Source organism: Mustela putorius, unplaced genomic scaffold, assembly GCF_011764305.1.
Source record: "Mustela putorius furo isolate JIRA1106 unplaced genomic scaffold, ASM1176430v1.1 tig00003853_pilon_pilon_pilon, whole genome shotgun sequence".
Lineage (NCBI taxonomy): Eukaryota > Metazoa > Chordata > Mammalia > Carnivora > Mustelidae > Mustela > Mustela putorius.
Window position 1 is genome coordinate 14,783,204 of NW_025422005.1, and position 14,788 is coordinate 14,797,991.

At 36.8% G+C, this 14,788-nt stretch overlaps 1 protein-coding gene across 29 annotated transcripts in view; it reads right to left on the reverse strand.

The window, feature by feature from the left end:
- EIF4G3 (eukaryotic translation initiation factor 4 gamma 3) overlaps positions 1–14,788 on the reverse strand; it is a 346,931-nt gene that overhangs the window by 75,097 nt on the left and 257,046 nt on the right. For 18 of the 29 annotated variants that reach the window (XM_045063902.1, XM_045063894.1, XM_045063890.1 and 15 more), the window contains 4 exons: positions 10,084–10,330; positions 6,458–6,591; positions 4,827–4,946; positions 4,339–4,449 (listed from right to left, as the gene is read on the reverse strand). In XM_045063902.1, coding sequence (XP_044919837.1) covers positions 4,339–4,449; positions 4,827–4,946; positions 6,458–6,591; positions 10,084–10,330 — 612 coding nt within the window. The remainder of the gene's footprint in view (positions 1–4,338; positions 4,450–4,826; positions 4,947–6,457; positions 6,592–10,083; positions 10,331–14,788) is intronic. The other 11 variants (XM_045063898.1, XM_045063895.1, XM_045063892.1 and 8 more) reach the window with 1 other exon arrangement.

Here is a 14,788-nt window from a genome sequence, read left to right on the forward strand (position 1 = left end):
GAGCTGAAGGCAGACACTTAATGACTGCACCACCTAGGCGCCCCAATTTGGGGATATAATTTTAATCATGTTTGAATGAAGTATGAAAGTTCTATTCCCTGAACGTACTTACTGGAAACATCAATGACTATGTAGCAGTGAGATTTGAATGTAGGAAGTAAATACAACTTACGCCAAATCTCTTTACCAGCTTTAAGACAAATATATATGGATTTCAAATGAACTGCATAAGATGTGAGAAATATTACTAAATAGGTAACAACATTTCAAAGGAAAGTAAGTATTAAAAAGATTAACATAAGCTGTTAGTCCCAAATAAAAAATCGGTATTATAACCTATGTGCAAGCTCCCAAGACAACCTTGAAAATTATTTGGTTCATTGCATATAATAAGAAAGATATTGTTCACAAATATTTAACCGAGAATAGAGTCTTCAACAGATCTATTAGACTTATAAATGCTTTACACACTTAATAAATTAATCTCTAATGTACTCATGCTTATACTCTGAAAATGAAATCATTATGTGGAACATCAGTGCCTGGAAAGAGTATGTTACAGCAGAAAAAAAGGCAGATTAGAAGACAAAAGGACTGTTCAATTCTGCTACTTATGAGCAAAGTTACTGTGAGCAGGTCTCTGAACTTTGTTAAACGTAGGCTTTCTCATACATTAAATGCCAGTCCTACCCACAGAAGTTATATTATGAGGATCAGGGATATAAGACATATAAAAGGACCTTAAAAACTAGGTAAGTTATCATCAATACAAAAGAAGAAAAAGAACTTTTTAAAGAAATGTTATCTAGGGGCGCCTGGGTGGCTCAGTCGTTCGGCTCAGGTCGTGATTCCACTGTCCTGGAATTGAGCCCCGCATCAGGCTCCCTGCTCAGCGGGAAGCCTCTTTCTCCCTCTCCCACTTCCTCTGCTTCTGTTCCCTCTCCCGCTGTGTCTCTCTCTGTCAAATAAGTAAAATAAAATAAAAAAAAAAACATTTTATATAAAAAAGTGCTATCTATACTGATATACTAACCTTAAACATTTCATGTTCTTTGGCGTGTGTGTGAGCATGTGGAAAGCTTAATACAAACTATCAAATTTACGGCATCCTTCAAAAGATGCACCATATATAATGAATGATTTATTTACTAAACACACATGAAATTAAAGAGTTATGAAGTGTACATATATAAAAATGAGCCTGGTCTCCTTGCTTAAAGGAGAGACAATCCTGACTGGAAGAGGAACTCCCTGTCTGGCAGAAGAATTTTAAGGTATAATGTGCTCAGGGTCCAAAAATGTGACAACTCAAATGAAACATCAACATTTGGCATTGATTGGAGTGCCTGGATGGGTCAGATGGTTAAGCATCTCTCTTTGGCTCAAGCCATGGTCCCAGGATCCTGGGATCAAGCCCTGCATCAGGTTCCATGCTCAGCGGGGAGCGTGCTTCTTCCTCTCCCTCTACTGTTCCTCCTGCTTATGCTCGCTCACTCGGTCAAATAAATGAATAAAATCTTTTAAAAAAATCTTTTTGGCATTGATTAACTAGTGAGATGCATTTTTTTCCCAGGTGAACTGAGTTTTAATTTTTTTTTTACCTTCTCTCATATATTTTTCTTAAATGTATTACATAAAAAGCCATACCCATCTCTGTTTTAGAGATCAATATACATTGCTCTTATCTCATAGACTATAACATTAAACTTACCCCAACAGGACCAATAATCATCCTACCATGTTTTAAAGGGATTATGGAGAAAGGGAAGGATGATATAACCTCAGGAAACCTCTCTGCCCGTAGAATTTTTATTATAATATAATAATTATTATAATAGCTCAGCTAGGGGTGCGTGGGTGGTTCAGTTGGTTAAGTGTCTGGCTTCGGCTCAGTTCATGATCTCAGGTTCCGGGGATCGAGCCCCGTATAGGGCTCCCCGCTCAGTGAGGAGCCTGCTTCTTTCTTTCCCTCTGCCTACAGCTCCCCTTGCTTGTGCTTCCTCTCTCCACCTCTCTCTGCCAAATAAATAAATAAATTTAAAAAAAAAAAAAAAAAACTCAGCTAACCTCAAAGCTAACTGAAATAAATATGAATGGTAAATTACTAGTCTCGCTCCACTGTCTCTCTTTCAATACATGTCTCTTGGGGCGCTTTCTGTGATGTCTGCCTAGATTACCATTTAAAGTAACATCACAGGCGCGCCTGAGTGTCTCAGTCCTTAAGCATCTGCCTTGGGCTCAGGTCATGACCCCAGAGTTCTGGGATCAAGCCAGGCATTGGGCTCCTTGGTCAGCGGGAAGCCTGCTTCTCCCTCTCCCATTCCCCCCAGCTTGTGTTCCCTCACTCACTGTCTCTCTCTCCTTGTCAAATAAATAAATAAATCTTTAAAAAATTAAAAAAAAATTTACATCACACTTGCTAAGTAATTCGACTTTTAATAAGGTAGAGAGAGGATACTGCCTGAGTGCTTCCAACAGATCTATACATTACTATCCATCAAAAGACCTTTATGTTTGAAAATGTTGCGTAACTGCACATGACATGTTAAAACAATTGCTACCCACTTGTAATAAGTCTTTTGCAGAGAAGTTTATAGTAGGAGTCACAGTTACTTAAGCCACACCATGAAAAATTAAGTCTAGCAGATCTTAAGATCTTTGGATGGTAATCATTTATAAGCCAATTGGGAGGCTGGGAAAAATTAATAGAGGTATGGTACCAAAAACGATGAAGAGTAAGACTGCTGCTTTTTTTCCAAACAGCATTATTAACTGTTCCTTTACATGTTACATAGCTATATCCTATGAAATTCCCATTTGAATCCACAACAACATACCAACATAAGCAGGATAAAATTAAGTGGAGCATGTTTGTTAGCTGTGGGAGATGCTGGAAGAATAAATACTTGCATTAGGCTTAACATATCAGTATTACTCTGACAGATCACAATTATACTTAAAAATTAGCTGTGTCACCTGACAAGAGCTATTTAAAGAAAGTGAAATAACTAGAGCTAACTCTTTTGGAGACATTACAAATTCCTCATAATGGCTCATTTCCAATCATATTTCTTGGTACCAAATAAATCATTTACATATGTAAGTAGGTAGATTAGTGGGCAAAGACACATTGTGATAATTTTAAAATTCATTTTCTAATTTCAATATTATAAAAGAGACATAGCTTATTCTCAGTCCATCGCACTTCCTTTTTGCTATACCTAGTTACTAAACAATAGCAAGCTGGTGATGTAAAGTGGCAGTATACACTGGAAGATGAGACGCATCAAATCATACCTTCTTTGAGTGACATATGAACAAAACAGAGCAATATGATAATGACAGATATTGTTAACCTGAAACTAATAAAAAATGGCATCAACATTATTTCCAGTGTTTGGCAAAGCAAAGATATATATCAAAACCGAAACAAAAACAAAAAAACCACTAATAGAAACACAACTTTACACTACCAAAAAGGGAAATAATGCTGAAAAATAAGGTATCAAATGGTTTCTAGAAAGCTGCGCTCTAAGACTTTCTGGTGAGATAATTAAAACTTGAGAAAAATTTTAATTTAGTATACAGAAAATAAAGATTAAATTTCCAACCTAGGTGAGAATAGAAAATCACACACAGAGATATTGTTAAGATGGTAATGCTCAATAAATAACATGCTTCAAATTAAGGAGATTTTCTATAGGTTTTACAAAGCCTTCAATGCACTATAGGCACTGAAGTATTTTTAATTAGTATTTGGCTGCAGGCAAACAACAAATAATTCAAATATCTACAAAGTGACATTTGTTTCCTGATGTGTACAGTCTTATTCCAAAGCAGGTTTCAAAAGTTGCCACTCCAGAAATAAAAAGGTGATGGGAAAAATAAAAAGTGTCACCTTAAATAAAAGTATTTTTACAAACAAAATAAAGTAGATTTGCAAATGTACATCAAACTCCAAGCTCCTCCAGAAGTTTAAATTAAGTGCTCTCTGTACCACTCCAATTTGGGAAAAACAGGTATTCACATCACTGGCAACCTTCCCCCATGCTTTCTGCAAGTCTACAAAGCAGGGAGTAGGCACAGCCTGCCACATCTTGCACAGCGCAGTGCCCCAGCATAACTCCACTGGTGACGTCACTTCTACCGCTGAAGAGCCTGCCAATGGGGGTGTAAGTGCAACCTGCAGTATACCAACACTGCACTCTTTTGTACATGTCATGTGTTCATATAGTGACTTCACAACCTATAGTAAGTGAGAAAAACAAAACAGAAAATATCATAACACCAGAGACTATTGTTAAAAAAAAAAAAAAAAAAAAAAAGGATTCAGCGCACCCCTAGAGGCAGGCTCTTCAGGGGTGGGTGCGACATCGCCAGTGGAGTACAAGCTGGGGCTTTGCTCTGTTCCAGAATTGGCAATCCATGCCTGCTCTGCACTTTGCAAATCTGTAGAAACAAAGACAAAGAGATGACCATTAGCCGAATGTCATCAGAGATCTCAACTATATCAGGACACCTCAAAATAAAGCAGGAATCCTATTTAAGGTTAGCTCTATTTTTAACCCATCTGCAGTTCAATTGAAAAAAATATGTAAAAAAATCAAGACCAAATTAATGCAGACCAGTTTCTCTCAGGTAAAAACAACTCAGTGTATTCTTTATTTGCTTTAATATTAGTTGGAAAAAAAGACAGTCTTCACCTCTTCTATGTCTTCTTGGTTAGAGGAATCAACGAAAAAATGCCGTTCTCTTGCCATTAGACAAGTTGTCATGAAGTCTCTAACAATTTCTAACTAACTGGGTTGTAGGGAACTTGCACTTACAGGTACGCCTCTTCCACCAGGGGTTTGCCTTCCAAAATCTGCAAAGGCTGGAGTAAAGTCTGGTCCTCGAGGCAAAATCCGAGGATCCAGAGTTCGCATTGGCAATTTGGGTTGGTTGATCTGCATGAAGAAGCAAAGGAAAGCTTAACACAAGTTTCAGAACACTCAGTACCCAGAAAGTAAAAACTTAGACTGAAAAGTTATGTCAACTGAAATGACGAACACTGGTTTTCTGAAGCAGTGAAGTCCAATCTGAACCATGGAAGCGTCTCTGGACTTATTCCTGGGAGTGATTAGGCCTAAAATTTCCAAGGAGAGGCTAGACATAGTAAGTAGACTGGCTCAACAGACACTCAAGGACCAGCAGAACAGCTCAAGAAAATCTGTAAGATCCTATGAAGTAGGGACAAATGAGGGAATTTTTTCCAGGATATTCACCAGGACATCAGAGCACTTGCTTTGAAAAATCCTGTTATCATTTATGTTAGCTGTTGTTTTATGGTTAGCAAAGCAAATATTCTCAGTGAACAGTAAGTCTCTAAAGGAGATATTTTAAAAATCTCACTCAATCCACCTTGTTAATTGGAGCTATCTGGCTTTGTATAGGCATGTATTGTGATGGCAGACGAAACAAAGTGAAGTAGCTCAGGGAGAAATCAACTAGTAACTGGGTGAAGTCAAAAACCAGTAATATCGTCTAGAATATCTTCTAGACGATAACTCAATTTAGGGTATGTAAAACCCACCCTCTAAAACAGTCTCAAATTAGCACTACCGTAAGTGCCCAAAAGAGAAGACTTAGATACCAACAGAAATAAGAAACCTTGTTGCTTTAAAGAGGAGAATAATATACATAGGGATTGGATAAGCAGCTGCTGGAAATCTCAAAAAGAGGTAGATCTCGTTCGGAAAGACAGTTACCCTTTATGCTTTAAAAAGGACTAATATTTTCTCTTCAAAACAAAAATATTTTAAGCTCTGTCATCATCACTGGTTCATCATTGAGAGACATAAAATCACTTGGGCAGCTACACATCTGACTCTACTCTTTTTAACTTAATAGAGACAAAATAAATATTGTACCAATTTCCTACATGCACTATTAAGCTCAGATGTAAAAAGAAAAGATGCCTACTTATTTGCCAAAACTGAAAAGTAATCACTATAAGTATTTATTAGAGAAATTTTAAGATATAACATTATTCAAATTATGCTTGTTTGATTTGCCAAATACACTTGTAGGCATCTGACCTGTCCTCAATGCCATTCTAACTCCATAATGGAATTCTAGAACAGTGAACAAAAGAGCTCCATATCCCTTTAGCTGTATTAGCCCAGCAAGACACACATTTTTTACAACACTATGCAATAGCAATGATAAGCAGACAATGAATGTATTTTAAAACAATACCACTCAAATATGCACCAAACCCCAAAGTTCCAGTAATCCACAATAAACCCCAAATCCAACAATATGTAGGAAAACTCTAAGACTTAAAAATTATATATTTTAATTCAAATACATATAGGCTAACAATTCCTAAAAACTACTCATACTTCACACATCTGTACTGATAACTGAATCCAGTTCCTTGTAGAAAGACAGAGCTTTCTCTGAGCATACAGCTTACTTTGTCAAGAACCACATCACTGATGGGAGGCAGGCCCTCCGGTTTCTGTATACAGGCTGGCATGAACTGGAAGTCCAGCAAAAACTCCCTGTCATACTGCTTCTTGCCTTCAGTGTCAGCAGGCTTCCAGGAATCTAGAAAAAGAGATGCAGACAAAAAAGTCTCTAGGGTCATTATATGGATAACGCCTAAGAGTTCAAACTGGATTCCAATATTCACTTTACCTGTCATAGACTAAAATACAAAGCAAACACTGAGCTACTGTCAGAAAAATGTCATATAAAAACTTTAAACTGTCTTATGTTCCTTGATCCCTTCTGAATACCATTAGCCTGTAATCTGAAATTGCTACAGAAACCACTTAATATACACATTAGACAGCCTTTGGCCAGAAACATGTAATAATACTCATTAGATAAACTACCAAGCCTTAAAATACCTCAGAAATAAGGAATCTATAATACTCTTTGGTTTCACGTAAAAGGAGACTTCGGTTGTTCACTTGGAAATGCTATTTTGGAGGGAAAAAAAGGCAAAAGGATACAAAACAAATACAAATAACTTCTGTTAGATTCTGAAAAGGCTAACCAGCTATATATAATTTTTCCCCCGACCATGGTTTACTTTATTTAGTAGTATAGTTTTTATTATATATTTTATATATATATATATATTATATAACTAGTTTTTATTTAGAAGTATAGTTGATTCAAAATATTGTATTAGTTTCAGATATACAAGATAGTGACTTGACAATTGCATACATTACAAAAGGCTCACTTACCATGGTAAGTGTATTAACCACCTGTCACCATATGAAATTATTACAATATTACTGACTATACATTCCTTACGCTGTACATTTCATCCCTGTGACTTATTTATTTTGTAAATGAAAGTCTGACCCTCTTAATCCATTTACTTTTTTTGCCCACCCACATCTCCCTATCCTCTGGCAATCACAGGTTGTTCTGTCTCTGTTTTTGTTTTGATTTTTAGGTTCCATGTATCGGTGAAATCGTATGGTATTTGATTTTTTTTCTGTCTGACTTATTTCACTAAGCACAATACCCTCTAGATCCATTCACACTGTTGGAAATGGCTAGATTTCATTCTTTTTTTTATGGTTGAGTAATCTCCACCGTGTGTGGGTACACCATGCATGCAAAAACACATCTATATACACACATCTTCACCATCCTTTCATCTATCAGTGGACACTGAGGCTGCTTACAGATCTTGGCTATTGTAAATAATGCTGCAATAAACATAGGGATGCAGATGTCTTTTCAAATTTCTGTTTTTGTTTTCGTTGGGTAAATATCCAAAAGCAGAATTACAGGGTTATATGGTGTCTCTATTTTTAATTGTTTGAGGAACCCCCATAATGTTTTCCATAGCAGTGGCACTATCGTTATTCCCACCAATAATAATATTTTTAATATTAATTTCAAATTAGTTTTTTGCCATAGCACTCACTTTGCTACTATGACTATTGTTATAGCTATCATTTCTCACAATCCTAATCTCATTATATAAAGTTGGAGAATTTCCTGAAATTTTTGTTGGATAAGGAAAGCAAGTCACAGTATTTTTCTTTTAATTAACCAAACCCTCATCAAAATCAGGCCCCAAGATCACTTCACGATAGTTCTTTGGGTCCTTTTTTAGGTTAGTGATTCTTAATATATAGGTGATAGACTCATGATGGTCTGTGAGAACACTGTAGATATTTTCAACCAAATCCTTATTATCTTCTTATATTCATTAAAAGGCAGGCAGTTTACTGGGATCTAAATTTTAAACTGGCAGGGAGCCTGGGTGGTTCAGTCAGTTAAGCATTTGCCTTCGGCTCTGGTCACATTCTCAGGATCTTGGGATCAAGCCCATGTTGGGTTCCCCACTAAGGAGAGAGACTGTTTCTCCCTCTCCATCTGCCTGCTGCTCTGGCTACTTGTGCTCTATCTCCCTGCCAAATAAGTAAATAAAATCTTTAAAAAAAATAAAATTTTAATTGCTATTTTCCAATTACTGCAAGGGTATATCAAAATTTAGTTGTTCAATATAGTTGGGGCCTATGGTTGGGTACCTTTTCCTTGCCAAAGGATAAAAATATAACTGACAGGGGGCGTATGGCTGGCTCAGTCAGCAGAGCACGGGACTCAGAGTCATGCATTTGAGCCTCATGCTAGGCATAAAGCTTACTCAAAAACACATCACACACACACACACTCACTCCTATAGACGACAATAGTGTCTCAGTCTATTAAAGGACTGGGGTAGCCACAAGTTCTTCATGATATCATATAAGCCTAGATCTTTAGAATTTTAGTATACTGAGTCCTAAAGTTAAAAGAAAATTTTACTATAACATACCCCTACAATTTCATAAAGCCCATTGGCAGCAGTTTACTGGTAGTGAAAAGATCAGTTTATTAAGGTGGAGGTATCTATCAATGACTTTCAAACATTTCTTACTACAACTCCCAATAAGAAATATAATGACTCTATGACTCAGAACAAATACAATTTTTAAAGTTTTTTTTAGAACAAATACAGATTTAAATAAAAGAAATCAAAGTTTCTTAAAACAATATTTGCCCTTGCTCCTGTAATGCACTGACAACTTTTTATGCTCCATGTTAAAAAATGTTGGTTGTACATCAATAATTTTTGTCTAAGATTATTTTTGATGTCTGATATTCTGCTTTCAAATCCAATCTCACATAGAAGTCACTCAGATTTCGCAGACTATGAAAAAAGTTGTACCTATCCCAAACTTTCTATCAAATGAACCATCTTCCCCCGCATGTCCATGCCACATCACTCTGAAAATTTCAAAGTCAATCATATTTATATAGGATTGGAACAGACTTTAATGGACTTGATGGTGCCTAAAGATGAAAGAGCCTCCAAGGCTCATCATGTGCTCCACAGGGCATGTCTCATACTGCATGTGCTTAATAAGCTAGTCACACTGCTTCTGATGATTGTAGTTCAGTTCCACAGAGTGATTTCTGTCAACAAATTTCTCTTGTGAAATCAGTGAGTTACAACCAACATTTTAAAATTCTTTTTGTTTCTTTTTTCATTTCTTCCTTTTAGGTAGGCTCCACGCCCAACGTGGGGCTTGAACTCATGACCCTGAGATCAAGAGTCACTTGTTTTACTGACTGAGCCAGCTGGCCCCCTACAGTCCAACATTTTAAAAAGAGAATAGAGTGAAAAATGTCAGTGTGTTACATGTAATAAGGGTAAGTGTTAAAGGCTTGTGAAATGATGAGCACAAAAGAGCACTGAAACAGCCCTTTCAATTAAACTAAGTAAAATTAAATTCCTCTTGTTGAATTCCACTGGCCTAGCACTGACCGTTATCTTCTGCCAGCTGCTCTTCCAATGCCTGTAAAAGCAGAATACGGCATCAGATATCACTTCCGTCAACAGAGAACTCCCTGGATTTGCTAGTCACTAACTTATGCCTGCTAATCTATTCTGTAAATATTATGCTCTGATGAGCCTCTTATCTTCCATCCAATATCTCTCTATAAAGAGACAACATTGCTGTAAGGTTAGAACAGTGAAGGTGAGAAGGGAACACATGCACAGGAAGGCAGGGATACACTTACCTGGTTTGAATGGGAATGTCACCCCTTCACCAGAACTATCAGTGGAGCCTGAATTAGCATCTATTCCTTCACCCTCAGAAATACTCTCAGCACCATTACGTACAGGCTCAGCTTCTTCTCCATTTTCTTCCACAGTTTTTACTTTTTTTAGGTCAGAGGGGTCTCTTCCAGGATGAAACCCTTGGCTCATTTTATCCTGTTCAGATTCAAGTACTTTGTCACCTGAAAGCTCCTCTTCAGCTTTAGGCTAAAGCATAAGTGAACACAGAGGTTACATGATTTTTACCATGTAAATATGCATGAAAACCTGTACCTATCCCCTCAAAAGGCAAACAAAAACATCATTCAAAAAAAGGATGTCTGTGTTCGGCATATGGTACTAGCATGCTAAGTTTATTTAAAACACTTTTCTCATTTCATCTCTTGGCATAGAGAAGACAAGTCACATGGCTACTGAAATGCTTTAACATGACTAATGACATCTAAATGTACCGAAGGTTAGAATGGAAAGAACTGTTAATCCTTGCACTTGTTGGACATGAAAGAGTCCTAGTCAGAAATCTAAATCAAGCACTCCTACCCTTGCCATTAAGGCTCAGCAAATATAAAAAGAAACATAAGAAGGTATTTTTTGTGTTCCTGTTGTTGCTAAATGGAGAGTTTGATGAATAAAGTATCTAGGTCCTGCAAAGTTGATCATCTCTCATTTTATAAGGAGGACACTTGTTAATTAAAATCTACCTTGTTTATTGGTTCCTGGAATTCTCTGTGTTTGTAACCTTATTCAAATTATGTATAGAAAAGTGCTTGGCATGTAGTCCTCTACGGAGGGAGAAATCTGGGTTCTGGTGCTTCCTATTTCTATTTTTTGAAGATTTTTATTTATTTTTGAGAGAGCAAGAAAACACACAAGTGGCAGGGATGGAGGCAGAGAAGCTCAAGAAGATCCTGCGCTGGGCACAAAGCCGGATGCAGGGCTGAATCGTAAGACCCTGAGATCACAACCTGAGCCAAAACCAAGAGTGGGATGCTCAACTGTGTCACCAAGGCACTGCTGACGCATCCTATTTTTAAAAAGCAAAATAGAATTGAAGTTATTCACCAGATGATTTTTGACCACCACCTGACCCTCGGTTTTGGCTCAGATCATGATCTCAGGGTCATGGAATGAAGGCCCGTGACAGAATTCTTGCTCAGTGCAGAATCTGCTTGGGATTCTCTTCTCTCTCTCCCTTTGGCCTTCCCTCCACATGCACTCTCTCTATAAAATCTTTTAAAAAAAATTTCTTGAGGACCATATATGAACTATCAAAATTCCTTGAGGCAGTTCTCATGAACTTTATGTCTTTCTTTACCATGAAGGGTAAGCACTCTAAAAAACAAGCCTTTGGAAGAAGCACTCAGAGGAAATAGACATTCTAAACCGATAAATTCATGCTAGGAGAGAAAAAATAGAGGCTCTGCTGAATTCTTTCAACAGAGGATTGTATAAAAGAATGTCACATACACAAGCAAGTGGTTATGCCCAACTGATTCATAAAACTGTTTTTCCAAAAGATTAAAGAGTTAAAAATCCTACTTTCTTACATAAGTGAAATATTATTAACGGGTATACTACCAGTCAATTTTCTTCTAACATACATCAGATCATGGGAAAAGACAAAATTTTAAAATGCTGTCTACTGGGGTGCCTGGGTGGCTCAGTGGGTTCAAGCCTCTGCCTTCGGCTCGGGTCATGATCTCAGGGTCCTGGGATCGAGCCCCACTTCGGGCTCTCTGCTCAGCAGGGAGCCTGCTTCCTCCTTTCTCTCTCTCTGCCTACCTGTGATCTCTGTCTGTCGAATAAATAAATAAAATCTTAAAAAAAAAATAAAAACAAAATGTCTACAGAAACAGATGATTTTGAGGACTTGCTTCCATGATGAACACAAAAAGTTCATGCAAACATGGACACACATACACCCACACTGTGTGTGCATGTGTGCTTTCTCTACTCGCCCAACAGGAAAACATAGTATGGAAACCATCAAAAGAAAGATATAAAAATTTCAAGAAAATACAGGTTGAAATAATTTCTTTTTGAAACATGGCACAGAATGAACATCTTTTAAAGTTTGAGAAAAAAACCGAACTCCCAAGTTTAAATCACGAATCAACAAATTTCCTTTTTCTTATTCTATATTCTATTGTAGTCTAACTTATAATGACCTTGCAATGCCACCTTCTAATTAAGTACAGATCATCACGAAGATCTTTTAATAATTTGTTATGAGAGTCTGTCACTGTTACTTAAACTTACTAAAGAGCAGTATAGCTACATTATACAGTTATAGAGAGTTCTTTTTTCAGAGCTTACAAAATGAAGAAAAATGTTATTTTAGTGGAAAAAAAATTTATTATGTCCTCTTCTCTGTACCTAAAATCAGCAAAAGGAAATCTACTGGATATAAGTAGAGAATGTATTACTTGGAAAAGTTAATTTCTAACTGGAAAAAGAAGTATGAAGAAACTTGGTTCCATGAATGACAAACCATAATTCAGAGAACACAAAATCATTGAGCTGTCTGAGGGACACTGTTAGGATATTTTTCAAGGGACTCACCAAATGAGCTGCGTTATTTAGCTGGATGAAGCCCTATTAAATGAACTTATAACTGAAGAAAGGAAACACATTATTGGCTGGACTGTCAAAGGTGAATTTAGTTGATAGAACTGCCTATTTAACTCATGAGTTTTAAAGTGCCAGAAAGTCAGACCAGACCACTACGTATGGTAATAACTGATGAAATATCCTACAATTTTTTAAAAAAGATTTTATTCATTTATTTGACAGAGAGAGATCACAAGTAGGCAGAGAGGCAGGCAGAGAGAGAGAGGAGGAAGCAGGCTCCCTGTTGAGCAGAGAGCCCGATGCGGGACTTGATCCCAGGACCCTGAGATCATGACCTGAGCCGAAGGCAGTGGCTTAACCCACTGAGCCACCCAGGCACCCAATATCCTACAATTTTAAAACAAGTTTTAAGATGCCTTGATCAGCAATTTTAAGATGACTCACCCTTCATGTTACCCTTCTAGGCTATAATTTGTAGAATTTGATAAAATATTTGCAACGATATAACAACCAAATATATAACCTAATATGCTAATATCTGAAACATTCTTTTAAAGGCTGAGAAAAATCTGTTAAGAAAAGGAGAGCTTAAGGATCAGTGAAAATAAAGATAATGATAAGCAGTATGCACTAAACTACTATAATAAATGTTCAACTACAGGAAAGACAAGGAATTGGATTTCTGGGGGGGGGGCAAACAATCAAATTCTTTTTAATTATACCTTAAAACTATAAGGTAAAGAAAAAAGTGACTGATTCAGAATAAGTTAAAACAGTTCTCATGTCCGAAGAATAACAATCTGAAGCGGGCTTTAGCCATTTATGGCTCATGGGTCAAACGTGGCTCATCCCATATCTGTACAGTGTGCAAGGAAAGGATGGTTTCTGTATTTGTGGTCACTGAAAAAATTTCAAAGGAGAATATTTTATGACACATGAATATTATAGGCAATTCAAATTGCAATGTCTGTCAATGAAGTTTTACTGGAATATAGTCACAGTCAATTCATTTATACATTGTCTATGGCTGTGTTTGGGCTACAGCAACAGAGCTGAGAAATTGTGACAGGGATCATTTAGTCTACAAATTCGAACTATTTACTATCTGGACTGCTACAGGAAATGTTGGCCAACCCCTGACCTAAAGAAGAGGATGAATATTTGCAGTAGTGGTGGACTACCCATTTAATATTCAATAATGCTTAGAAATCTAGGAAAGGAATATGAAGTATAACAGAAGAAAATGAATAAAAATAGTGGAATCTAAAGAGAAACCAGTTTATGAAGCTCTTACAGCCATACCAGGAATGTATGAGATTCCCCTGCCTCTGGAAGGTATTTTATTCTCTGTAGGAGCAACATTTTCTTGTTCAGCTGCAAGACAAGTGCATCAACTATTTGCACCTCTACAACTTCCTGCCAATTCTTATCCCCGGATAACCACACTACAATCACTTCCATGAAACATTTTAGTGGTTGCTATGGGACTAACTGTGACATCAGTAGGGCATCATGTAAGACTAGTGACAGGACAGGGGGAAGTAACAAAGGGGTACTGTGAACTGCTTGGAAAGGGTAAGAATTATAACTAGAGAGAAAAGCCTTTTGAAACAAATGTATTTAAAGTCACTTTAAAATAATCTGTATATTCTAATGTTATCACCTTATGCATTTAAGAAAAATTACTTTAATAAAGTAGATGTTAAGAGTTTAAAAAGAAAAAAGCAACGTACAGATTTTTTAGATTACTCTTCATTTGTAAGCTTCAGTACATAGCGGGACATAGCACTAAGGATACTGAGATTATAGACTATGAAACTGATAACTCTACCCTTGTTTCTTTCTTACATGGTCTCCTAGCATGCTGTAACCTACAGCAAAATCTGGCATGGTTTAGTTCAAACAGATAAATCACATGTGAAAAGTCACGTTACGGCGATGTAGTTAAAAGATGACATTTGCAAAATGAATTTCTCTAAATGCACTCGATAATTTCTACCATCACTGCTACTCAGTATTTGAAAAAACTGTTTCTATTTTTTTAAATTTAATTTTATTCTTTTTCAGTGTTCCAAAATCCATTGTTCATGCACC